Below are 24,485 nucleotides of genomic sequence, written 5' to 3'. Positions count from 1 at the left end.
TTTTGTACAAGAGCAGAGGTAGAGAACTTGTTTTTCCCAGCTGCTCTTAAATGCAATTTTCCTGGTTTGGGAGAAAAACAGTAAACCTGAATAATCATTCAATCAGACAGTTCTAGTCTTCTACTTTTAATGAGATGCCACACACAGTCTGAGCCCTACAGAAACTAACTGCTCAGCAGAAAATTCCAAGCATTTTCTCTTTTCTTCATATCTCCATGTGGTGACAGTTGGCAGGGGTGACAAAGGACTGATGGACAGAGACTGCAGTGGAGGGATCTACCCCTGTTCCTGTGAAGACAATAAAGGAGGAAAAAAAAAGAAAAAAAAAAAGAAGAAAAAGAAAAAGAGGAAAAAAAAAAAAAAAAGTGTTCCTGAAGTATTAAAATTAACCACTGGAAACTCCTTTTTTGCACCTTGTGACCAAATGGTACTGTCAGGCCAAGAAGGACAGAGCTCTTATCACCTAGAGGGTGGCTGGGCACTGGAACAGGTTACCCTGGGAAGCAGTCACTGCACCAAAACTGACAGAGTTCAAGAAGCATTTGGACAATGCTGTCAGGCACAGGGTGTGACTCTTGGGGCTGTCCTGTGCAGGGACAGGAGCTGGACTCCATGATCCTGATGGGTCCCTTCCAACTCAGAATAGCTTATGACCTAAGATTCTCTCTCACTTTATCTATACAAAGCCTTTGTCAGAATCTCCAGTAAGGGTGTGGAGCTTGTGGCAGACATCCCAGGACAGGGTTGTGTGCCTCCCTACAGGTGATTGATGGAGCAGGTAGTTTTCCCAGTCTTGCAGGCTGTGGGCAGGAAAGTACACAGGTGCAGGGAAAGTTTAGAGCAGGGGCAGGCACTGGTCAAGCTTAAGCTTTGTTTGTGTTTGCTCAGCCTGGAAGGAGGACAGGCAGGTGTCTGTTCCGTAGTGTGGATCAGAAGCCAGGCTGAGGTGGAGAAAGGCTTAGCACTGAAATGGAGCCAGGCCCTGCAGTAAAGGTGAGCGTGGCACGCTGTGTGCACAGGGCTGGAGGGATGCAAAACTACAGGGAAAGTGTCAGGAAAGGGAACTGTGATGACTTGAATAAAGTGTATTTGATGCAAAGGGCCAGGACCTGTGATAGTACTTGGTACATGCAGTCCTTGTTTTCTGGAACGTATCTCCAACTTTGTCATGATCTTGTCACATCAAATCTTCTACTCTAGTTCTCTTTCCCTCAGTTTAACCACTGGGATATAGGAACTCACCCTTACTTGGCATTGCAAATTGCTTTCTACCCTGGATCTGCAGTCTGGAAAGTTTCCTGACCAAGGGCCTTTGCCTGCATCTCCCTCCCTTTCCATGTTCTTCAGGACCATGCCCATGATAACAAAAGAGGTGTTGGGCCCTCACCTCACTTGCACGGGACATTGTAGCTCATCACTGCAGTTTCTTCTGGAAGACAAGAAATAAAGTCCTGGTGAGACACATTGACAAAAACCCACGAAAGCAATCCAGCCTTGTGCCACTGTTCCTAGGAGAGGTGTTCCCTCAGTTTACAGGCTACAACTCCCTTCTACCTGACACATGAAACCACTGGTGTGTGCCACAACTCTGCAGCTGGTCAGGATTCACCCAAGGCATGAGTCTGCAAGTCCCAAAGAGGTCTATCACAGTTATGAATTCCTCACATTCTGAAGGAATAGCAACCCCTGACACATTTCTAGCTTTTTTTCCCACTAGGAACCCCACAGAACAGAGGACAAGTTGGTTTTGGTGTTATCCTTCTGAGAGGGCCCTTACTCTTCTGAGTCATCCTCTCACTATGGTCCCTCTGCCTGTGCTGTCTCCCATAAAGTAAGTGTTCAAAAGCACAGCTCCTTGCTCCACTCTCGTTGGGAGAGCCAGACCCTCAGTGGTTCTACACATCAGCTTCAAGCCTGTGAGTTCTGGAGCCAGAGAGAGGAGGACCTACCATTTTGAAAACCAACAGGTTTTCATGCCAAGAGAACTTCTAAGGGACAATCAGATAACTCTGTTAGAGATGGTATTGTCTTGGACTTAACAAAATTCAGAAATTTTCTTTCCAGAAGTACATTTGGACAGTTTTTGCAGTACAGCATCTGAGCTCACCTGGCATATAGTAATCATAGATCTTGATGTTAGCTGGTTTATGATCCTTCACTTGTGTGTCCTGCTCCACCAGGAAAGTGTAGGTTTGAGGCTGTCTAGTCAGCTAAGACCAAGAAATGCAAGGATTAAAAACAGAAAAGGACAGAAAAGTCCTGTAAGACAACCCCTTTCATCTGCTTGCACTCAGGTTCTGTGGAGACCTCACCACTGTAACAGGTCTGTTCTGCTTTCCAGTCCATCTCAGAAATATCTTTTACTTCCCATTCTGTAACCATCTCCCTCCCCTTTTTGGTCACCAAATTTAACTCAGCTCATGAGGAACATCAAAAACCTAGAGTGTCAGTGTGCACTACCTAAATGGAGTGCTAGTGTTCCTCACCAATCCCACCTTCCCATCCAGCTCTGCTCTGAGCTCCTTCATGCGCCTTGCCTGAGTGGCGACTTTCTTCTACACAGTGACATCAGCTCTCATTCTCCAGTCTCACATAACCCTCATCATTAAGCAGACAAATACGAGCTGTGGATGAACATCTGTTGTGGGGTAGTACTGCTGTTGACTGGGGTGTACCTTGTGTTACCTGGCAGCTTGAGCTGAAATACTTCTCTGTATTGCCTTTCTGCTCTGTGCTGTAGATGTAATGAAAGCAGCAGCTCTGCAAGCCTAATGCATCCAGGTGACACTAACCCACTTGCTACGGGGCCAGCTTAGCTCAGCCTACTGACAGAAACTGAGGATGAGGAATCACAGAATTGCTCCTTAGAAATGCTGGAGTTTTCAATACATGCCAGGTCTCATTTCTGGTGCTGTTTAGGTATTCATAGAGCTAGAAAAATGCTGGAGTGGTTGTTAATCTGTTGATTCATGAGAGTGTGGAGTGAGCACTTCTGTTCACACAACCATCTGGTTTAGTTTCAAATGATCTTGGAAAAATCTCTGAGGAATTTTGCATGCTCTCTGTTGCATTCAGGTTGCTTAAGAGCTTTCTAAGATTTCAGGCTTGATTGATGCTTAGATGCATCTTATTACTAGTCCCCAGCCCTCATCAGGCACCATATATATGGACTTCCAATAGTCTCTGAACAGTGCCATCTAACATAGGTTTAACATGAGAGTTTGCCTTGTTTCACTCAAGTTAAGTAGCCCTGTAAGTGGCTCTACAGATGAACAAATTGCCAACTGACCCTTCTCCAATCAGCAAATGTAGCTGGTATGCAGGAACAGCATCTCTGGATAGTTAAAATAGTAATGAAACCAGTAAACAAGAACAAAGCTGTCAGTCCCATAGCCCCTTTAATGATGATGTTAGCCCAAATTACACTCACTTCCTCCAGGTAGAGAACGACTTGGTCAGCTTTGCTTTCAACTTTCTTCACTAAAGGCATTTTCTTTAGCTGAAAATTTGGGGAAAATATCAGAAAGGTTTTAATAAAAAGCAGAAATATTCAGGGGTATTTGTCCTTGTGAGAGTATGGGCAAAATGTTTACGTGGCCAGGGAAGCTGTTGATGTAGGGAAAGGCAAGGTGCAGCTTGGAAAAGACTTTAAGGATTTCATAGGAAGAAAATAAGCCTGTTTCTCTGCCCACAGGAATGATCACATTTCAGCATACAGTCCTGCATGATGGACATCCATCACTGTTCCCATCCCAGCAGGACACAAATTTGTGGTCTCACCTCTTCCAGTGAACCTGCCACGGGGCTGTATCCAGACAGCAGCTCCACTTGGATCAGGACCATGTTGGTGGACACACGGTTCCCTGTGTAGCTGCAGCAGGAACCCAGGGGACAGCACTAATGTTACTTTCTGAGCCATCATCTCCAGATACTCCAGCCCAGCTTTGGTACTCAGGTGGAGGAATGTGCCTTTCTTTCCAGTGTTTCTCCTGTAAGCATACCTGTTTCTGTACTGAAATAAATCTTTGTGCTTCCCTTGATCTCGCTTTTAGTTGTGCCAAGGAGAATAAGATCCTTGGAAGCCTTCTGGTGCTACCTTCTTTAGGCATGGCAGGGAATATCACATCCTATGCCTGCTCTCTTGGCAGTTCTGTCCCAAACCAGGCAAGAGTACAGCAGAGGAGAGTGGTGTGACAGTCAACCAGGAGCCGAGGAGGGATCACTTAGGAGTGTGTGTCAGTCCCACAGGACCTTCACATGATTAGTGATTTGAAACCTAATCCTAGAAGGGGGTGAGACCCACAGACCTTGGGGGAATCTGTGGAGAGGGGCATGGGACAAGACAGAACTACAGCCTGAGCCACCCCTCTGGGGCCTTGTGCCTCTCACCCAGCTGGGGAGAGCACAGTGGGGTCACCTCAGTGCTTGGACCTCACAGGTGAAGGGGAACCCCGCCATCAAGAGACTGGTGTGGTGTCAGAAGCTTCTCAGCACAGGGGAGGAAAGGGGCAGCTGAGTGTCTCCTACCGAGCACGAATGGTGACAGGGAACCGGGTGGCGTCAGGCACGGTGCACTCCGTCTGCACGGATACAGCAAAGGTGGCCTCGCTCCTCAGTGGAGGGATGTGGTACCTCAGGGTGGCCTGCCCAGACAGAAAGAAGCTGGATGGCAGAGAATAGCAGGTTTGTTTTTTTTTTTGCTGGAGAGTATTCTTTTCTCTCCAGCAATGAGTATTCTTGTCTCTCTTGTATTGGTGTAAGAGAAAACTATGTGGCAGAAGCAGAGGTTCTGCTAGTAGTGCTCTGCTCCCGGTGGATTTCTTGGAGGAGAGGAGCTGCTTTGGCTGGATGGAGATGATCCAGATTTCAACTGGAGAATAGATGTTACTTTCCTGTTGGATCACAGTTACCCCCACCAGCCTTGAAGCCCAGTAATTTACTACAGCAGTTTGTTTTCACTGTTGGCTAAGCAGCAAGGTAGGATGTTCTCTGGGTTTCAAGACTTTTCACCAGGCAGACATTTTCTTCCTGGCTGGGCTTACCTGCAGGAAAAGACACCCATGGCCCTGCACACGCAGGGTATAATCTTGAGGAATGGCTGGCAGCTCCACTGTCTGTAGCAGGAGGCGATTGCTTTTGTCTACTTGGAAGTTTTGTCTGAACGCCTTGGAAGTGAGAGAAACCTGAAGATCAGGGCTATCATTGCTGAAGATGTTGGTTGCATACAGGGCTAGGGCTTCCAGAGCAGCAACTGTGTCCTTAGGAAAAAAATTGGGAAAAGTAGGATTCCTGCTTCCTATGCATGCCCAGTCCTTAGCCTTTCCCTCCCTCATACTGCAGCTACAGCACAATAAGGGTAGAACTTTTCCTTTTGACTTTTAGCATGGGAATATCCACAACTCCCAGGATCTGTAAATCGATAGGTCCTTTTTTAATTTATTAATTTTTTCTTTTTTTACCATGGGCTTTTAGAACCCATTGGTCTCAAAAATCCAGCATCAAATCTGATGACGATGATGATGGTGGCTTAAGGGGATTACCTGGGTTGAAGCAAAGCCTCCATATGGGTTTTGCTGCTTGGTGAGCCAAGACACAATCTGGGATGCCTTTTTGATTTCATCTGATGACAAACTTGACTTTGTAAGGTGAGCCATGAGGATAGTAGATGTCAATTCCACATCAACAGATGGAGCCCGATACCAAGATAGGGAATCTTCTTCCTGTTTGGACTGTTGACTCCAGAATATTTGGTCATCTAGAGGTGGAGTGGGAACGTTTATAGAGTGTGTAGCTGTATCTAGTGACCCTGGAGTTCTACTTAGCCTCTGTATATAGGTACTAAACAAACATGTACACTGGGCAGAATACAGCTGGACAAGATGTATGTGCATAGCTTCCTATTTGCTCCCCACACCTTGCTTTTCCCAGCAAAACCTTAGGCCTGCAGGCTGGGGAGGAGCTCCACAATATCCATGAAGCTCCCCTGGACTGGGAGGCCAGGACTGTGAGATCATTCATAGAGACAATCTGTCTCACAGTGTGGGTATAACCTGGGACAGCTTGGCAAACTGAGGCTTGGATAGCCAAGCCTTGGACTCCCCACAAAGCTCTGGCAGCTCCATCCCCCCCGCCTCCCATTCCTGCCCTCCACTCCCATGGTTGTTCAACCCAGGGATTTCCACACAGTTCTGCCAGATGCCCTCCCTCCTGCCCCAGAGTCTTTGGTACCTGATATTATGGCAGCCTTATCCAATCTTTTGAGGATTTTCTGCCTGAGGGCCTTGTCACCTGCAACTGCAAAGGCGTTTGCAGCCAGCGCCAGGCTGTAGAGGTTGGGACTGCCAGTATCAGCATTGACCAAGTCCCTTAAACATCTCAGAGCTTTCCCCACAACTGGGTCCTGGGATACAATTGAAAGCACTCTCGTTATGGGCAGAGCATTTGGGAAGGGAATGCAGATTTCATGTGTGCAGAAGAGGGTGGAAACCAAAGGCAGAGCCCAGGCACTGCCTGCGAGAGGCTGCTCACACAGCCCAGCCTGCTCCTGCTGCCAATACTCACAGAGTGAGGCATCCCCGAGTGTATGAGAGCTACCACGATCACAGAGCTCAGCCCCAGGCCTTCCTCCACTGCACCCTGCAGACACCACAAAACACAGAAGGGGGATGCTCTGAGAAGGCAGAGGGGAAAGGTTTCCAGTGCCTTCTGGTCCCCTAGCAAATGCCAGCACAGGCAACAGTGCTGGTCCTACTCCTTCTCCTAAGGAAGTGACTTGACTGGTATCCACTTTTAAAGGTCCTGCTTACCAGAGCACTTCTCTGCCAGGGTTCTCCAGTCTCTTCTGGGTAGCTGATTCCCTCCCTCTGCCGAGCACATTCCCCTTTTCCCTCCCAAATGTAAGATTTTTCTGTGGCAGATTTCAATGCCAGGGGAAAGTGATGTTCCCACAACCACCCTGCAAGGTGGCATGTGTCAGCTTTTGAGATGGACGTAGGGGAGGGCACTGTTTCAGTTCCCAAGTGCACATCATCAAATGAAGACCTTCATCATTCAAAGCTTGAACAAGTGCCACCATAACTAGGCAACCCTGAATGTCACCCAAGGTTGACCCTGGGCACTTCAGAGCCTTCCTCCTGCAACAGAGTTCATTTGTTCTTGACACCCAAACTGGACCAGAAAGTGAAGGAGCTCTGAGGTACCTAATGAACCACCAAGACATGTCATACCATCAGACCATTGTTGAAGAGCTTCCCCACACTCTTGAAGCAGCCAGATGGAGTCTGACTTTTAATCAGGGCACTGGCAGCATCCTTTATATTTTGTTCATCTATGTGGATGAAGTCCTGGGCTTGGCTGAAGGTCTTCAGGACAAGAGCAGTAAGCCTAGAGCCAAGGAAGGAAGAAATAAATAGAACTGAACTGTCACTTGATGCACATCTCGAAGAGGAGACAGGAGTCTCTGTGTCTTCTACTACATTCTGCCTGTAGAAATACCAGCAGGCCACAGCCCCTGTGCAGATGGAGAACTGGAAGCAATGCACATGAGCAAAAGAAGCTTGAGGCCAGAGCTATCTGCAGCAAGAGAGAAAAAATTCAATTCTTCAGACCTTCAGAGCTCTGCTAATTCCAACAGGGTGCTTTGTTGTCCTAGAGGGCTGACATTTAGTGAGCTCACTCAGACCCATTCCCATTCCTGTTTGGGTACCAAGCATTCTGAAAACCTATAAAGAAGGTGCCTTTGCTGCCAAGTTTTCAGAATCAGACTTATTTGGAGTGCCCAAGAACAAGCAATTCAACGGGGTACTTCCAGTTAGTTCATTGTCACCTTTGACAGAGGTGTTCCATAGATGAAACAGGAAGATTTTGTACATTTATCCAAACAGATAAATAGGGAAAGTGGTGGTGTACTGGGGAGTGTGAAACCTGGCACGACATTAATGTTATGGAGTAAGAGATGGATATTGCCTTGGTTTCAGCTGTGGCTGAGTTAATTTCTTCCCAGTAGCTGTTACAGTGCCATGTTTTGGATTTGGCATGAGAATGGTGTTGAGTGAACAGATGTGTAGTCTGTAATTTCCATCTGGGCTTAAGCCATGACACTGTCTAAAAGGTCTCAGGAGCAATTTCTGTTCAAAACTCCACACCTTCACACAGCCTCAGTTTCCCTAGACCAAAATCCAAGCCAGCTCGAGCCTGACCAGGTCAAACTGTTGTTCCTCAGTTATGTCTGGATATCATTGCTTACCAAGTGTTTCCTGGCTCACTTCCTTCCCCAAAGGCACTGTATGAGCCATCTGCGTGCTTGTACAGGAGCTGCCGCTGATATCCTGCAGGAAGAGGCTGGGGGTAGTGAAGATGCTGTGTGCCTGTCCTGCTCTCCAGGTGCCAACCTGCCCCACCAATCCTGCTGATCATTACAGAGAGCATTATCTCTGGGGAATTTAGCAGAGGGGTGCCGTGTGCCACTTGTTCTGCTGACACCCCCTAGCCTGATTTATACTGCTGTGATTACCACGATGTCAGGCAAGTGATGCTGCACAAATCCTGCTCGGTACCAGACCTCTGCCAAAGCTCCTTCCACACAAGTACTGTAGTGGACATCACCAGCTTAACAAGTAGAAATCTACTCACCGCTTTCCAGATAGCCAATTGCCTTCCGTTTGATTTCTGGAGTCAGCTGTCCTGTCTCTTCAAGGTATCGTGTGATAAAGACATTTGGGGCAAAATGCACCATGTTCTGCTCACCACAGCCACTGGACATCTGGAGAAGTTCACCTATGTTGTCCAGTGCTGTTCCCATAATATCACCTGTAGGACAGAACCACAGCTTTGAGAGACATACATATTCTTGTGTGTGAAACAATTCTGGTCTCACAGATTCTCCAGATAACCTGCTAATCTTGTTAAAACTGATCTCAGTTCACCTCTGCTCATGTGAAGTCTACAGACTGTAGGGACAGTGATATGGTACTTGGCTTTCTTTCCTCTGGCTTGGTGAAATTATACATTCATCCATCCAGTGCCACTTGGAGAGAAAGGATACTGCTCTGGAAGACAGTACCACACCTTGCTGTTCCTATTCCCTTTCATTACTTTGTTTGCCAAAGAAGACACAGTGGCACCAGAAGAGATGTGTCCTTCAGGGAAAAATATTACTGCACAAGACTCTTCTAAAAACTCACCTAAAAAAGAGATGTGGGCTCTCTCTGACCCAAGGACAATGTTCTCTGGCATAGTGAAAGAGATTGTCTCTGAAGCTGAAGTTCCTGCAAATGGCAAAAACATCAAATAGGCATGAGGAAGATGGCAGAGTCACAGATGTCCTCCAGGAGGTGGTGTAAATAGTTCTGGGATCACCTCACCAGCTGGTGAAATCAGCATTCAAAAGGGAGGATGACACAGAGATCCAGCCACCTATTGATGAAGGTCTGTGATGTGGTTAGACTGTGGCTGGATGTTGCCAGGAGATTTTAGTACTGGGTAGGGCTGAATGGCTTTGCCTACCCATAAAAGCTCCAAAATCCCTGGCTTTCTGCTCCCTATGCACCTCCAGAGAGTCCTAGAGTTGCTCAAACACCACACTGCATCCATCTGTTCTCCCTGTTCTGTGCACAAGCACAGCCCCTGTAAGACGGTATTTGGGGGTCTCTGCACCTACCTTCAGGGCACAGGAGTGAAGTGTGGGTCTTCTCCTCCAGCTGTCCCTCTGCCTGGTGGGGAAAAGGCTGGTCAGCTTAGAAGGGAGTGCAGTAAAATCAGAGAGCAGCTGTGCAGCACCCCACCTTTGTGCAAGCACCTTTTCTGTCCTTGTGGGCTTTGGCAAAGGGCAGACACAGCAGAGATATCCATGCCTACAGTGAAGCTGTACTGGGAAGCAGGTTTCTAAGCTGCTGCATGGCCTTTGACCCCACTGCCCTGCCAGCAAGCAGTTCTGACATTTCTGTCTCATCCAGTGGAGGAGCTCCAATCCAATTTACTCTTAGAATCGCTCCTTGACCAGTCTCCCTGAGAAATGTGGCCACCTCCCCAGCTGACTCTTTCTTCCCAGAGCCACCCACCAGACTGTCTTGAGCCCAACCCAGCTCCAGCCATGCCAGGACCCTGCAGTGCAGCCTGACCTTCACCAGCAGGTGTTTAACCACTGTGTCCTTCCCTCCAGACTCTGGCACAACAGCTGTATGCTCCGTGCAAACGTCTTCCCGCTCCATCACCTCAGCAGTGACAGTGAAATTCACCTTCCCTAAGAAACAAAACATCAAGAGGCTGGTTAGCACATCTAAGCCTACGTTCTAGTTCACTCAGCCTTGGGCTGCTCACTTGTGCTTTGCACAGCAGGCCAGTCTCCCTTCCAGCACAGCTCTGGCTTCCTCAAGCAGCTCTGCCAGTGCCTCCCATCCCCGCCCCTCCCTTGAGCCCTTACCTAATTTTGTAGCCTTCACGTCCCAGGAAAATGTTTTTGCTGAATCAGAGCACAGGCAAAGAGTGAATCTGACATTTTCATGCAGAAATTCAAAATCCCTGGAGTCCATTAGGCTGAGCTGGAGCTAGAGGTAAAACAAAAGGGAGTTCAGGTTACAGAGCTGCTGCTGCTGCTGTGTTTTTCCATTTGGGTCCTTGATTCAAATAACAATCAATCCCAGAAGCCAGGGGTGAGTATGATGATGGCCTGTTGCTGGTGGGACACCAGCAGTATCCCATGGACGTGCAATCATGTAAGGTTTGGCTTCTGGGGAGGGATAAACTGGTCAGTGATGGCTCTGTGTGGAATTGGATAACTTCTTTCGTGTCTTTTGCCCAGTGCCTAAGCAGGCAGCCCCTTTGTTTGGGTCTCTATTAGTAAAGTAGTTTTCACACATTCCCCTGCTCCAAACCATGCTGGAGGAAGCCACTCACCGCCATGCACTGCTTCAGGTAGCTGAAGACTTTGACTTTCAGGGGAAATGTCTCTCCCCGGAAAACAGAATAGGGCAAAGTGGGTTCCACAAAGAAGGGCTTGAAGCTCCGCAGGCTGGTGGTCTCTGAGATTCCCAACCCATGGCTCTCTGAGGTGCAGAAGGTCATGGCTCTCCAGTCTGTGATGCTGTCAGGTACTGTGACAGCTAGCTCAGCAGCCCCTGAATCACTGTGGAGAAAACAGAGTGGAAGAGGTTGTCCTCACCCTGGAAAGATTTCTGTTGGGAAGACAAATGCAGAAATTAAGACTATGAAATGGATGTGCATGTGAAGGCGTGGGGATTCCTGGCAAGTACGACAGAGGGAAGGATAGAAAATAGGTGGGCAAGGAATGACTTGAGATGTCAAGAAAATGCAACCCAAAATTTGCTTCTGGGCAGTGCTGCACCTGAAATTCTTCTTCTGTGTGGGCAGAGAGGGCTCACAAGGGTGCGTGTTATACACCCAGTCTATGCCATGGAGTATAATGTGACACTTCCTATTGGGAAGGTGTGGAGACAACAGAACACGTCTCTTCTGAGGTGCATATTGACAGGATCAAAAGTAACACACAGCTGGAACATGGGAGATTCTGATCTGACATAAGAAAATACCACAAGGATGGTCAAACACAGAAACACAGTTTGAGGAATCTTCATCCTTGGGGATACAGAGTAGTTTACTACAACTTGATATAACAGCACCTGCCTTATGCAGAATGTTGGGCTATGGATCTGTGGAGGCCTCAAATCCTACAAGAGTGTGTGATGTTAAATTCCTATAAGCATTTGAAAAATCTCAAGCAGAGACAGGAACTGAACCAAAACTCTGTTGTCCTTATCCACTTCTTCACGCCTCCCTCCTTTAGTTTATGCACAGAAGGCAATAGTGCCCTGCCTCTGCTCCTGCCCATTCCCTCTGCTCTGCTGTGTCTGGTAGAAAGTCTGTATCCCTGTGGAGCCACAGCCTGTGATTACTCACTTGATGGGAACCAGAGTCCAGATGAATGTCTCTGGGAACCAGGTACGTGCTGGTGCTGACTCGCTGCCCAGCTCGGTGTGCTCTGCCTCAGCAGCTTCCACAGCAGCATCTGCTTCTGGGTAGAAGCTCTCCAAGTCTGCCAGCTCATCAAAAGCTATTGGGAATACAAGCATTCATTCAAAGGCAGAGCAACTGTGAAACCAGGACAGAGTTCAGCCAGGAAAAGCTCAGTTCTCCATCCCTCCCACTCCCAGCCCGAACCCCCTTGTCCTCTCCAAGATGCCCTCAACTTCATTATTGTCTTCCACAAGACAACCCAGGGAGGCCAGGGAGATTCCAATATGTGTGTGCTCCCCCATGAGACATTTTACCTGCTCACAGTTTTGCTCTCGCTCTCTGCAGAAAAGCCTAGATACTGCCCAATGCCAATCTTGGTTCATTCTCTGATTTCCAGAAAGACCTTTCCTAGTCTTACAAACAGATTTTCTTTCCTGAGACAGATGCCCCATTTCCCTCCTTGATCATATTATCTTCTTGTTCACCAGCTGAAGCTTCCAAACAGGTTCAAACCCTGCAGCTACCCCACTGCCCCTCCAGCGCACTGGATGCACACTCATGCCAGGATCTTTCCCCTCTCCCTCTGGAGCACATCTCCTGTGCATCCTCCCACTCATCTCTGTAAGCCATCCCCAGCTCCTAAGCACACTGCATATTCAGCTGCCCATGTGCAGCCTATATGTTACCCGTGATCTCCAAAGAAACAGGAAAAATCGAGATGTACACATGTAGTCGTAGTCAAAAGTGGTCTGGGTGCGGCACTCAATTGGAGACTTGATTTTAAGGCTGGTTAAAAATGTTAGACCTGCATTCTGGAGGAAAGAGGAAGAAAAGAAGGTATATTTCTGTGGGGGGGTTGGTGAGTCTGAGGGTCTGTTTCTCATCCTGCCTCCCAGCGTATCACAGCTACTCTGTGTTGTTGCACCTCACCACAACCTGCAAATTTATATCAGGAGAGAAGGCAGAACTGTTGGGTTCCCAGAGCCTGGTGCTCATGCCAAAGGATTGTAGGGGTGACCACTCACATGTGCATGCCTGTACACAAAGTCATTATTTTGGCACCACAGTTTGCTGCCTACCCTAACCCAGACTTTTCTTAATCCTTCACTGCCATTCCTCCCTCCTATTCTTTCTCTCCTTTCCCTGGGTCTCCCTTTTCTCTCAGGTGCTCTGCTCTTCCAACCTCCAATTTTCTCTGATACAGACTGACAATCAACTCTGCTTCCAATCCCTAGAAAGTCTAAAGGAGACTAATGGGGGTTCTAGGAGTCTGCCTGATCAATGGGAATTTATCATGCTGGAAGCACAGTGTCATTGAACCCTTAGTTCAGAAGCTTAGCAAATTCAGATCATGAGGTCACCAGCATTTACAGGAAAGACAATCTGTGAAGCTACCTGGTGCTGACCTGGGATACAGAAGGGCTCAGCTCTGATATTTCAGGCTTTCTGGAAATTAGATTTACCTTCAGAAGTTCATAAACATCTGGTTGGGACACCGCATAAGAGTATCTGTTGTACATGAATGGTGACATCATTCCTGGAGAAAGGGTGGTCTTGGAGGCATCAGTGATTCCTGGGCTTTTGTGGATAGTGCAGTAGTCACTGTAGACATCTGTGAGGGTGCTGAGCTGCTCCTGAGCATAGCTGAACATATTATACACCTGTAGAGAAAGAATGAAAACAGTACAGGACAGTGTGAGAGGTGGGAAAATTTTCATTTCTATCCAGAGATTGCCTGTGACCTCAGAGGCCAAGCTCAGATTCCATGTGTCATAAAAAAACAGCCCCAAGGGGTTTTAAATTTTATGCAGAGCCTCCACAAATTTTGGATGCATAGCACCAGAGAAGAACATGAGCCCCTCTGGGGTATGGCTGCATAGCTGTGGCCACTTCTAGCTTAATAATTGTACCTGTGAACTCAATGCAAACACTAAGGACACCTTCCCTGCATAGGGGGAACATTGGGCAGCTTCTCGTCTGACTGAAGACATCCTGGATCCACCAAGACAGAGTGAAGGGCAATTCAGGTGTTCTTAGACCAAGATCTAGAGGAGAAAATGGACCCTTCCAGTGCCAGTGCACCACTTAGAGCCCACTCTGTGGATGGAAGGACTGTCTGGTTCACGTGAGCTGTAACAAGGACATGGAGCCTACCCCATATTTGGCATTTTTTTAACACGACTTCTTTCAGAGCACTGTCATGAATCTGTTCAGGAGACGGATGTCTCTTGCCTTCTGCTTGCCACTGTGGTAAAGCACTGTAAGTTTAACAAGGATATGACTTCAGGCTGCAGCTGGGGATGACAGTGGGTTATTCTGTTAGAATAACACTCCTCTGTAGACACTGGGAATTTTGGCTGGTGTTTAATGTTGGCTGCCATTTTTTCTCATTAAACCACACCCTGTCCCCATTCAAGGACTGGTTGGAATAACCACCATGCCTTATTAACCAGCAACATTCAGCACTGAAGTGACTCACGCTCTCCTTGGATAGCTCAGCCTCTGGCCTCAGGAGAAGGACACTTCTGTCGACTGCACGGATGCTGCACAGGGAGCCTGGTGCAGCCTGCAAATGGAGATGGACAGTCGATCCTGGGAGAGCCACTGCGTCTGAGAAGCCAAGCTTCACCTGAAACAGCAGAAGAAAGGGGGACTGCAGGCATCGAGATGTGAAGGAAAGGGGAAACTGTGGTTATTGGATTCTGCTGGATATCTACTGCCAGTTTGCAGATCATTAGCCACCCTCTAGCTCACTTGCCCTTCCATGTTTTGTGCACTGCTTACATGGTTCCTGAAGCAGCTGGAGACTTTCAGACGGAAGGTGTCAGCTGCCATTCGTCCCTCAGGGAAGGCAATGTAAACAAAGAGGGTAGCCATGGATGAAATGAGGTCAATGGGCAGAGTGATGTTGAAAGCCCCACTGTACTGACCTGAAAGAAGAAGGAAAAATTGAAGAAGTATGGCAAGATGCAAATATGTCTGCAATTCAAGGATTACAGCAGCAACATGCTTTTCCTCTGTAATACTCCTGCACAGATTCTTGGATAAAAACTGTTCTGCCTTGCTTCTGGGGAGGCCACAGCTAGGGCAGGATGGAGGTTTTTATAGCCATGACCTTATATCATGACACACTTTTGTTACAGTGAGCACTTGGAAGAGAAATTACTTCCCACTTGAACCCAGAAAGACTCCATAAGTTACCTTAGAAGTCTCTGATAATTTCCTGGTTGGCAGATAAACTCTGACAGTTTCATCATTTGATCAGCAGAAAAAAAAAAAAGGAAATTGGAAAAAAAAGCATATTTCCTACAGGCATTTTTTGTGCCATCTCTGTGGTTTCCTGTTAGATCTCTTTTCTCTCATTCTCCATCTAGGCTGGAAAGACTTTCTTGTTGGATCCTTAATCTGTTCCTGGTAGTTAGATGCACTTACCTGATGGTGGATCAAGAAGCACTGTTGTTTGGCCATGATGCACAAGGGACCCTCTGGCCATAACCTAAAGGGATAGAACAAAAGGTTGAGAGTGCCTCTGCTCCATGTTTCTGGGCCAGCAAAGGGGCCTGTGCTGACACAGACCCAGCGCAGAGCTGACCTCACTGGCGCTGCACTCACCAGGTGGTAGAAGTGTGCTCTGGCAGACCCATGGCCCAGCTCTGTGGCAAATATGTGGTAGTGCACAGTGACCTGCTGCACATCCCCACAGGCTGGCACTGCCTGCACTGGCTGGATCCTCACAGAGCTGCGGCTGGAGGAGTAGAAGGCCCTCAGCGGGAGCGATGCGGTGCCATAAGAGACCTTCACATTTCGACTGCTCGAGTCCTCCGGCTGGGACTTCGCCTGTGGCACAGAAGAAAGTGTCTGAGGATTTCTTGCAGCTCTTCCTACGCCAAAAGACTGTCTAAACAGTGGGCTCTGAACGATCCCAGGGTAAGGTGTCTATTTCCACCTACAATCAGTCCTCTTTTGTGGAGCTTGGCATTGCCTGCTGCACCACACTCTGGGATAACTAGTGCCTAAACAGGAGCAGGGAGCTGTACATTACTAGAGCTTTGGCTGAAGTCTGAAATCCTGCAATGCTGCTGCTACCCTGGCAGCAAGTCAAATCATTTGACTATGTAAAGTGGCTTATTAGCCCTGGATCAAGCCACTGAGCCCTTTGCTTCTGTCTGGTATATGTGGATAAGGTATTAGAGTGGATCTGCCCTTATAATATATTTCAGTTCTAGTTACCTGCTTAGCTCCAGACTGGTTTGCAGTAACTGGTTCCTAACCTGTAGTATAACTTCACTGCTGTTGTCCCATGCTGATGTCTCCAAGATGAAGGAGGCTATCCCAGTGTCATCTGTGAGGTAGGTCTTGGTCTGCTTCCTGCTCCCATAGGACACTGTAAGAATCACCTTCTTGTTCTTCAGGTGCGTTCCATTGGCACTTTTGAGTTCCAGCTGTAATGCAGGGAACAGTCAGAGAACTGGAGGCCTCAGGATTGAAAATCCACCTCCCAGGAGAAGTCCCAGTCTGCCCCTCTGCAAAGGGACTCTCATGTGAATTTTAACCTCTCCATTTTAAACCTTTCCCTATATACGCAGCAGCCATCTCATTTGGTGAGATGGTCATACATTTGGATAACCTCTTGGTAGATATGTCAAAGGAGGGACTGGGAAAGAGGATTGTGCTGGCAGCTTTGGGCAGCTCAGAACAAGGGGACCCCTGGGCACTTCTGTGCCTACCACCTGCTTAAGACCAGCTGCTGGGCTTTCCATGTTTCTTCCCTTTTCACTCACATTTCCATAGTAGGGAGCTCCCTGCTGATAGTAGTAGCTTGTCCCCCAGAACTGGAGAGTTGTGATATCAAAAGTGACCTTGCAGTTTTCAGTGGTGTTGAACTCCACCCCTGGGAAAGACAGGAGGCACATGCAGGTGAGTATCATGTCTAAGCAGGCATCAGGACTGGATGAACCCAGTTAAGGGCTGGACTGTCACTCATAAGGGATTGTAGTTTCTCCATGCAACTTCAGGAGTCATTTAACACACACACACATTCAGCTATAGTGCCTCCTACATTCTGACATGACAGAATAACAGCAGTCTATCTGGAGGTCTCTGTCAGACAGATCTCAAACAGTCTCTCCCACTTTAAGATGGTCCTACTCATAACTGACCCCTTCCATTCTCTTTCCCTCCTTACAGCAGTCACTGGAAGGCAGCATTTTTCCTTGCCTTTCCCATGTCAGCTCGAAGTCTGATGTCTTGTCCCGTGTGTCCATCTGAAATCACTGCAGTTGTTTGTTAATGGAATGTGTGTCACTGTTTCTGGCAAGGGGCTGAGAAACATTTTCCTGTAAGGAAGGCTTTGCAAAGTCTTGTGAGAGAGGGAACCTTATAAGAAACCTTATCTCCATAGCTGGGATATGGAGATAAATCTAATGAGGAGTGAACAACAGTACACAGTCAGGGCCTTGGTTATCTCTAGCTGTTCTGAATAACATACTCCAATGGACTGTCCTAAAATATGGTGTAAGAACAAGAGAACCTGGCCTGGCCCACCTCTGTACATATGTTTAATGTGATAAGAAAACAAGAAAAAACAGTTCTTGCTCATCTCTATCAAAACAAAATGACTGCCAGAGCAGGCATCAAGGTTGGATTAACTCAACTATCTCATAGATAAAAACCCAAAGACAAGTAAATTTTATGAGTGTAAAACAGAAGATTTTCCACAAAGTCTGGAATCTGTTTTTAATACCTGTTCCACTTTCTTTCAGAAAAGCCTCAACTTCCAGGTTGAAATCATAATTATCACCATGTTTCCGGTAGAAAATCTTAGTATTCACTTCAGTGGAAAAGCAGCCATCCTCGTTTGTCTGGGAACATGAAATTATATTTGTTAGCCAATCATGAAGGCAAAAGAGTATTCTGTTTGCCCTTGTTTCTCCCTTTTGTAAGAGGGGTGGATGTCTAACCTGGCCAGTGTAATCCTTACAAATACTGCGCTTGGCTTTGGAAGACTTCCGGTTATAGCGGATGTGTTTACGGCACACCACAGCCTTCACACTACCCTGGACTGCTTTCCCATAGGTGTACCTGGCAAAGGGAGCACAGAGGACTCACACAGAAACACTGGCTCAAGAGTGAGTAATGTCAGCTTTATCCTGTGGTTTGCAGCTATTCAGCCCAGCAGCCTATAGTATATAGCTGTATATATACGATACATATAGTAAATATATGTATATATATATATATATCCCCTGCAGTATATTCATGGGTCATCAGCTCAGCAGGGGAGGCCAAGAAGTACAAATGACCTCATCAGATTTCAGATTGAGACAGAAGGCAGTGGTGGGTGAGTTCTCTCCAAGTCAACACCAGTCCCACCAGGCAGGGCTAGGGGACATCATGTTGGCCACAAACAGAGCCATTATTCCTACGACACTGTCACTAACAAATACAGCAGAGGTGCTGTATTGTAGGGCACACACTGCCACACCTTCAGACTCACAAAGTAGGGAGAGAGAATATGGAGAAAGGTGAAGGTCCAGGAGAACTGCTTAGCAAAGGATGCCAGGGTACCAGTTCTTGGGGTGGGCATAGGGTTGGCAGAGACCATTTTGAGCTCAGTTATTGATGGCTGTGCATTTTCCAAACCAGTAAAAATGCACCTTCTGCCATGATAAGTCAGCTCACATGCCACAGACGTGGAGAGGGAAGTTTTCCTCTAGGATGGTGACCACCTGAGGCATCTGGATGGAGACACTGAACTTAGGCAGCACTGTGTGAAAGCAAGAGAAATATAATTCAGTGAAAATAGAAAGACTTAATTTGCTCCAATCATTCCTAAGTGATTGCTACAGAAAAAAAAAAACTCCTTTCTACAGAAAAAAAGCTCTCCTCTCATTCCCTGACTACCAGCACAAGGCCTGATAAGAGCACACCAACAGCCCAGCCAGGAGAATGGGATGGGAGAAGGCAGCTTGAGTTTCCTCCCCAGAGCACAGCTGTGGGACACTGTCTCAGTCCCATCCTCAGGACATGGGGGAGGAGAAAGCTGGGGGGGTCTGGGCAGGCAGCTGCACTTCCCAGGAGACAGCACAACCAGCACAGCTGGTCACAGGGGGGATGGCAACACACCTTTCTTTCTCTGCTGCCACCAGCTTCCTGAGACTCTTACCATACTCCTCGACCCTGAAGGTGCGTGTGAGGTCAGGCATTTTGATGGTGTACTCTCCAACCGGTGCTTCTGCAGCCAGCGGGAAGGACAGGTCCACAATGCCTCCCACAGGTGTAACATCCAGCCACTGTGCAATTCGGTTCCCTTTGGGGTCCTGCACAGGTGGAGTAGACAGTAGTTATTTTACAGTGCAAAAAGACTCTTTTGCAGGATGTCCAAGGTACCAGGGCGTGGTCTGACCACATATTCTCTTGTCCTGAGAGCCCAGTCTATGGCACAGCTACAGTGCTGTCAAGTGAGTCCAAGCTCAAAGAGGAAAGGACTTTTCTCCCTGTCTCATTGACAAAGTAAATCTATCATATCACTGTTCCCTGGCTGCACTGCCATCTCTTACTGCTGCAAAACTGCTGTTTACTGCCTGCCTGTCTTACTAAGAGAAAGAAGTGGTCCTTCTTAGAGATATCCTGAGCTGGCACAGCCCACAAGGTCACCATGGAGACATTCTGCCTAAGGCACAAGCTATGGGGGAGTGATTTTTAAGGAGTGATGTCTTGAATCCCCAGGAAAGAATGGGGAAACAAGTCATGGTTCTAGGGGAACCATTGAGGCCCAGTCATGAAGGACAGTTCTCTCCCAGTGCTGGTTCTGGGAGGGCAGGATGCAGAGCTCTGGGTACAGCCACACTGCTCAGCCAGCAGGAGCTTTGTGATAAGTTGATGGGTGCTTCATGCGGAACAAGTGGGCACTGCTGTTGGAAAAGGTGAAGCCAGATCAGAGTGCTATGTTTGCATAAACTGGAATAAAATATCACATAGATGTCTCAGAAGCCATGTTTATGTAATGATTCCTTGCTGGGTATGACATGTACATTAACTACTGCCCATTGCTAGTGGGAGCTCTGACCTCTCTGCATGGGTATTACAAACCCCATCACCACCTTCAGCTGTCTTTCCTCAGCACAGTGATTACACTGAACAGATTTTAGGAATAATAGCCTGAAAGCTGCTTTAGGAAGTGTTTCTAGCTGTGCAGTCACAACACTAGCTGGCCAAACTTTTGCTTTCTATATGATAAATATAAAATTCTCCTTAAGGAAACTTCAGGATTTTCACAAGTCTTCAGTTCATAGGCTATAGGGACTAGAATTCCAGTAACCACTCCAGGAAGGTTTGCTGTTTTTCAGTGGCACCCATCATTTACTTCAGGGATACCTGTGTGATTAGTGTCATGACACTGCTCTGCCAAACTTTTGTGAACACGGAATGAAGGAAGGACAAGCAGTCAAGGACTGTTCCCATTCATTCTGAGATAACTGACTTTCTGCATCCATATTTCCCTGCCACCATCTCCAAACCTGTGTCTTCCCCAAGGTGAGAAGAGTTCATCACTTTCAATAAAGTAGGAGCTTTACCTTCAGTTCCACCAGGCGCTGCTGTGGGGAGGAAACAACAGTTACTGGTGGGATGCTTTCAGGTAAGTTACCATCCACCTCCCTGGTAGTTTTTATTTCCCCAACCACCCATTAGTCTTCTCTATGCAATTCCCAGGGCCTGCCCATAACCCAACATCCTGAGCAGCTCCTGTCTTGCAGGTGGTGCCCAATGCCCTTTGTAAGCACCAAAAGCAATTTTGACACCAGCTGTATGCACATCTCCTGCCTGAGCCAAGCATTGATCTAAAAGACATGCAGGCAGCTCATAACATTTCCAGACTTCAGGTATCTTCCCTCTTGACTTACTGTTTCACTGCTGGCAATAAAGTTCTGATCCAAGGTCACAATCCGCAACTTGACTATAAAGCAAAAGGAAAACAGGATTGGCTGAAATGAAATCAGGACTCAATAGTAATTAGCAAGAACACATGGCTAAGAAAGATGTGTACACATGCTTCACTGAGAGGATGTGGGCAGCAGATAGAGCCATCCACTCCTAGGCCTATGCCCAAAGCCCTCCGAGAGCTGGCAGCCTGCTAGGGAAAAACCAAAAAAAGTGTTAGGAGAGGCAGTGTGGGGCTCTCTGGGAGGGCCGGCTGGGCTGTTCACAGTGGCATATGGCAGGGTGACGTAGGAGAGAGATATTCCCAAACCCCTCAAAGCCTAGAAGGAAGCCTATGGCCCATCTCCCTTCCTGAGCAGGTCCTGCTCAGAGGACTAGAGAGTACCCCACATTTGTGGCCTGAGGACCACTCTCTCCCTCACAAGACATGGCATTCTGTCCATACCAATTTGTCCAGGGTTGTACACAGGTTTGTCTGTCTGGATAAAAGTCCTCTTCTCTCCGTGCTTGATGAGGACTTTCTGTTTCTTCTGGAACTCTGAGTTGGCTTCCATGACTGTGATAACAACAAAAGCCACTTCATCAGGGTTTCCAGCAGGAGGAGGGACCTGCAGGTATAGTTATAACCATCATTCAGGGTGGTTCTCATTCAGTGATCCCAAGATTTTTGGAATAACAATTATGATATTGCTTTTGGGTTGCTCTAGCTCTTCTTGCCCGGAAAGACTTCACAGAACATTTCAAAAAGTTTTCTAGAAGGGTAAAATATTAGTGGGGCTACATAGCAGGAAGGACACTGGCAGACCTATGCAGGCTTAAGCCGAAGATTTACTGGCCAATTAAGATGTCCTCATGGGAAGACACAATTCTTTGCATTCCTGTCCAGCAAGAGCAGAACTCATGCAATATCCACTCTAGTGAGAACCCTTGAAAGTATCTTCCTCACCTGGAAGCTTGTGCAATGGAAGAAGGGGAACTGAGAGACAGACTGAGTGATCAGAGTCTCATTCCCAGCTCTGCTTTGCAAGGTGACTGACACATGGATTGGGACTGCTTGCTCTCTGCTGAGCTGGAGACACACTGTCTCTGAGAAGGGGTAGTAGAGCTGAGATGGTATTGCCACGGCATAGTTTCTGTTGAAAAAAATTAAGAGGGAAAGGGAAAGGGAAAGGGAAAGGGAAAGGGAAAGGGAAAGGGAAAGGGAAAGGGAAAGGGAAAGGGAAAGGGAAAGGGAAAGGGAAAGGGTTTTCTGATTTTAAACTGATTTCCTAAGAGGGCAGGTTTTGACCTGTATTTAGGTACTTCCTAACAGACCACTGGTGTCTTCATTCTGCTGTCATGACACCAGTGGGACATGATACTGTTCTCATCTATGGGTACTGCAGACACTGACAGTGAGGCAGCACTATATGCTCATGCACATATAAAATTATAAAGTCACTGCCTTACAAATTGAAAGTGAAAATAAGGTGAAGGGACCTCCCCACATCACCCAAAGGATCAGCAGCAGCTTGGCTCTCTTGCAGGTTTCCCAAGTCTTTAACATTTTCACTGAACCACTCTACATTATCACCCTCAGTTTTGCTGGCTGGTTTTCCTACTACTCTTGGGCTCAGAAACAGTGCCCTGTGTGAGGGACCCAGTACCCCAGCTCCATCACCCAGCCACAGAGACTGATGAGCACCTTCACTTCAGCTCCTGACACTCTTGTCCTCTTTGCTCTCTACTTGCTCTCCCATCTCTGTGTCTACTCTGAGCTGCATCCATAACACCAAAAATCTGTTCACAATTTGTCTGTTTTTATCTTTTACTGTACTGTAGCACCTAGGACCAACAAAAAGCCAACATTCAAGCAGATTTCAAAATTCTTATTGCTGTCTCCTCCCACTCACTGCCTCTGGTCAGGCTCGGCCAGCAGCATGTTTTGCAGGAAGCAGAGGGCAGGGCCTGGAAAGATCAGAAAAGCAGGAGGAACTGCTGGCAGTTCTCAGCTGGAGCTCAGCTCCCTGGCGAGAGGGAATCAAAGTCCTGCTGGCTGGGAGCCTTTGACTGCTGTCACACTTGAGTGCTGCCAAGCTGCTGTGAGGATCTCAAAACACATCTCAACAACATTTTGTTTTTCCTACTTGAGCTGACTCATGGCACCTCCCTCCTGCCACTTGTGCCAAAGGATGGGATGAACACTAAAAATTCACTATTTGAAACCTCCAATATCTTCCTTGCTCTTAATGATCCTTTACTCTGGAACATTTTCTTATACCCCTTTAAAAATTCATCCCTTGCCTTCTGAGCTATAAAAGTAAGAAAGAACATCTCTGGGGCTGTTATCCAAGGGTCTCAAGATCCAAGCTGGATCATGAATCTATGGAAAAAAATTGGAATGCAGGCAGGACAGCAAATAACTTATTGAAGCAAGTGGTGTTTCCAAAAAGCAAAGCTTCATGCTGAAGGTAACAGTGGCAAACAGACAGCAGTAAAGCCCATCCTTTGTGTGGGAGCTTGCCAGCCTATGGAACATGTCCTAGAGGAAATACTCCCACTGGAGAAGTTTTTTAAAACAAGGCATGGGCACACCATGCCACATGCAGCAGGAGGGAACCCAGCTACAACCCACTGCCATATTTTTCACTGTAACATCTACTGTTCATGCACAGTCATGCTTCTGTTTGCACTTGTGCCATGGCCACAGAAGCAAATGCCTTCAAAAAAGCCAGAACAAGTTTAGAAGCCAGGATATCCCAGCAGTGCCTGCTGGAACAGGAGTTGCATTCCTGACAAAGTATACGAAGAGAAGCTGTGTTGGGAATTGTCCTTGACAGAGGTCTGAGGAAAGGCGTGGTGGGAGCAGATGGCCAGCCAAGCCTGAGTGAACACACTGCTTCACCAAGAGCATCCCTATCAGAGGTATTTGGGCTCATGCTTGCTCACTCTGTGAAGACACTAAGCTTTTCTGGCTAAAATATTAAATGGTGGTCTATGACACTGGGAAGAAGAGCTTAGTCCAAAGGAAGCATATTCTGGAACACAGTAGGAGACATGAGATATTGGCAGGTCAGAATTAAGCACATGCAGAAAGCTGGCAGTGCTGTTCTGCCCGAGTCATTGCTGAAATACATGGTCTACATCAAAGGCACTAAAGAAAGAGCCAGTGATCAGGGGGAATGTGGGGAAAGGGCACATGGAAACCAAGAGAAATCTTGGGAACATGAGAAATTATGCCCCTCTGGAAAAACACTCCTCACCTTAAGACTTCTGTCCCATTTCTGTCATTCTGCCACCCCCCGCCAGGATCCCATACAAACCAGAGCACATTTGCAAAGCAGTGAAGTTCTTACAGCATTGCAGGCATTCCAGCCGTGCTAGGCAGGAGAAGGATGCAGCCCCACAGGAAAATGATCCTCCACATAGCTGATTGCAGGTTGAATTCCTCCAAGGAAAGCTTAGCCACTCCTCAGTACCCAGTTCTCCCCTGCTCCTGCTGGCTTCCTTCTCCCCCTCATCCAGAGCCGAAGGAGCACGCAACTCCTGCCCTGACTAGACGCCTGTTCCACCCTTGGCTTCAAAACCAAGGTGGA

General features: G+C 47.4%; 1 protein-coding gene across 4 annotated transcripts; it reads right to left on the bottom strand.

Moving 5' to 3' along the window:
- Positions 1–105: 105 nt before the first annotated feature.
- LOC107200641 (alpha-2-macroglobulin-like protein 1) lies at positions 106–24,485 on the bottom strand. 4 transcript variants are annotated; one of them, XM_015619416.2, is made up of 36 exons: positions 24,246–24,484; positions 21,857–22,043; positions 21,356–21,518; positions 20,874–20,926; positions 20,547–20,567; positions 19,136–19,289; positions 18,652–18,736; positions 17,931–18,051; positions 17,714–17,831; positions 16,752–16,861; positions 16,242–16,412; positions 15,583–15,807; positions 15,403–15,466; positions 14,755–14,900; positions 14,450–14,599; positions 13,434–13,631; positions 12,695–12,782; positions 11,914–12,067; positions 10,894–11,122; positions 10,421–10,544; positions 10,119–10,240; positions 9,659–9,710; positions 9,183–9,266; positions 8,632–8,808; positions 8,246–8,327; positions 7,227–7,383; positions 6,562–6,636; positions 6,229–6,400; positions 5,541–5,755; positions 5,043–5,258; positions 4,528–4,643; positions 3,781–3,871; positions 3,431–3,499; positions 2,108–2,210; positions 1,388–1,429; positions 106–282 (listed from the first exon to the last, which is right to left on the bottom strand). In XM_015619416.2, the coding sequence occupies exons 1-35, from the start codon at positions 24,314–24,316 to the stop codon at positions 1,389–1,391; spliced, it is 4,404 nt and encodes a 1,467-aa protein (XP_015474902.1). In that variant the 5' UTR covers positions 24,317–24,484; the 3' UTR covers positions 106–282; position 1,388. The 4 variants fall into 4 exon arrangements, with proteins under 4 accessions (XP_015474902.1, XP_015474893.1, XP_015474910.1 ...); XM_015619407.2 differs by having other exon boundaries at positions 108–288; positions 24,246–24,483; XM_015619424.2 differs by having other exon boundaries at positions 108–288; positions 20,547–20,564; positions 24,246–24,483.

This window comes from Parus major, chromosome 1 (genome assembly GCF_001522545.3).
Source record: "Parus major isolate Abel chromosome 1, Parus_major1.1, whole genome shotgun sequence".
Lineage (NCBI taxonomy): Eukaryota > Metazoa > Chordata > Aves > Passeriformes > Paridae > Parus > Parus major.
This window is presented reverse-complemented; position numbering and strand designations above follow the sequence as displayed.

Excerpts from the sequence above, each read along its gene's own strand:
- LOC107200641 (XM_015619416.2), bottom strand. The coding sequence starts at position 24,316 with ATGTGGAGGATCATTTTCCTGTGGGGCTGCATCCTTCTCCTGCCTAGC. Across the intron at positions 22,044-24,245 it reads GCTGGAATGCCTGCAATGCT|AAACTATGCCGTGGCAATAC; the intron begins GTAAGAACTTCA and ends TTTTTTCAACAG. Across the intron at positions 4,644-5,042 it reads ATGGGTGTCTTTTCCTGCAG|GCCACCCTGAGGTACCACAT; the intron begins GTAAGCCCAGCC and ends CTGTCTGGGCAG.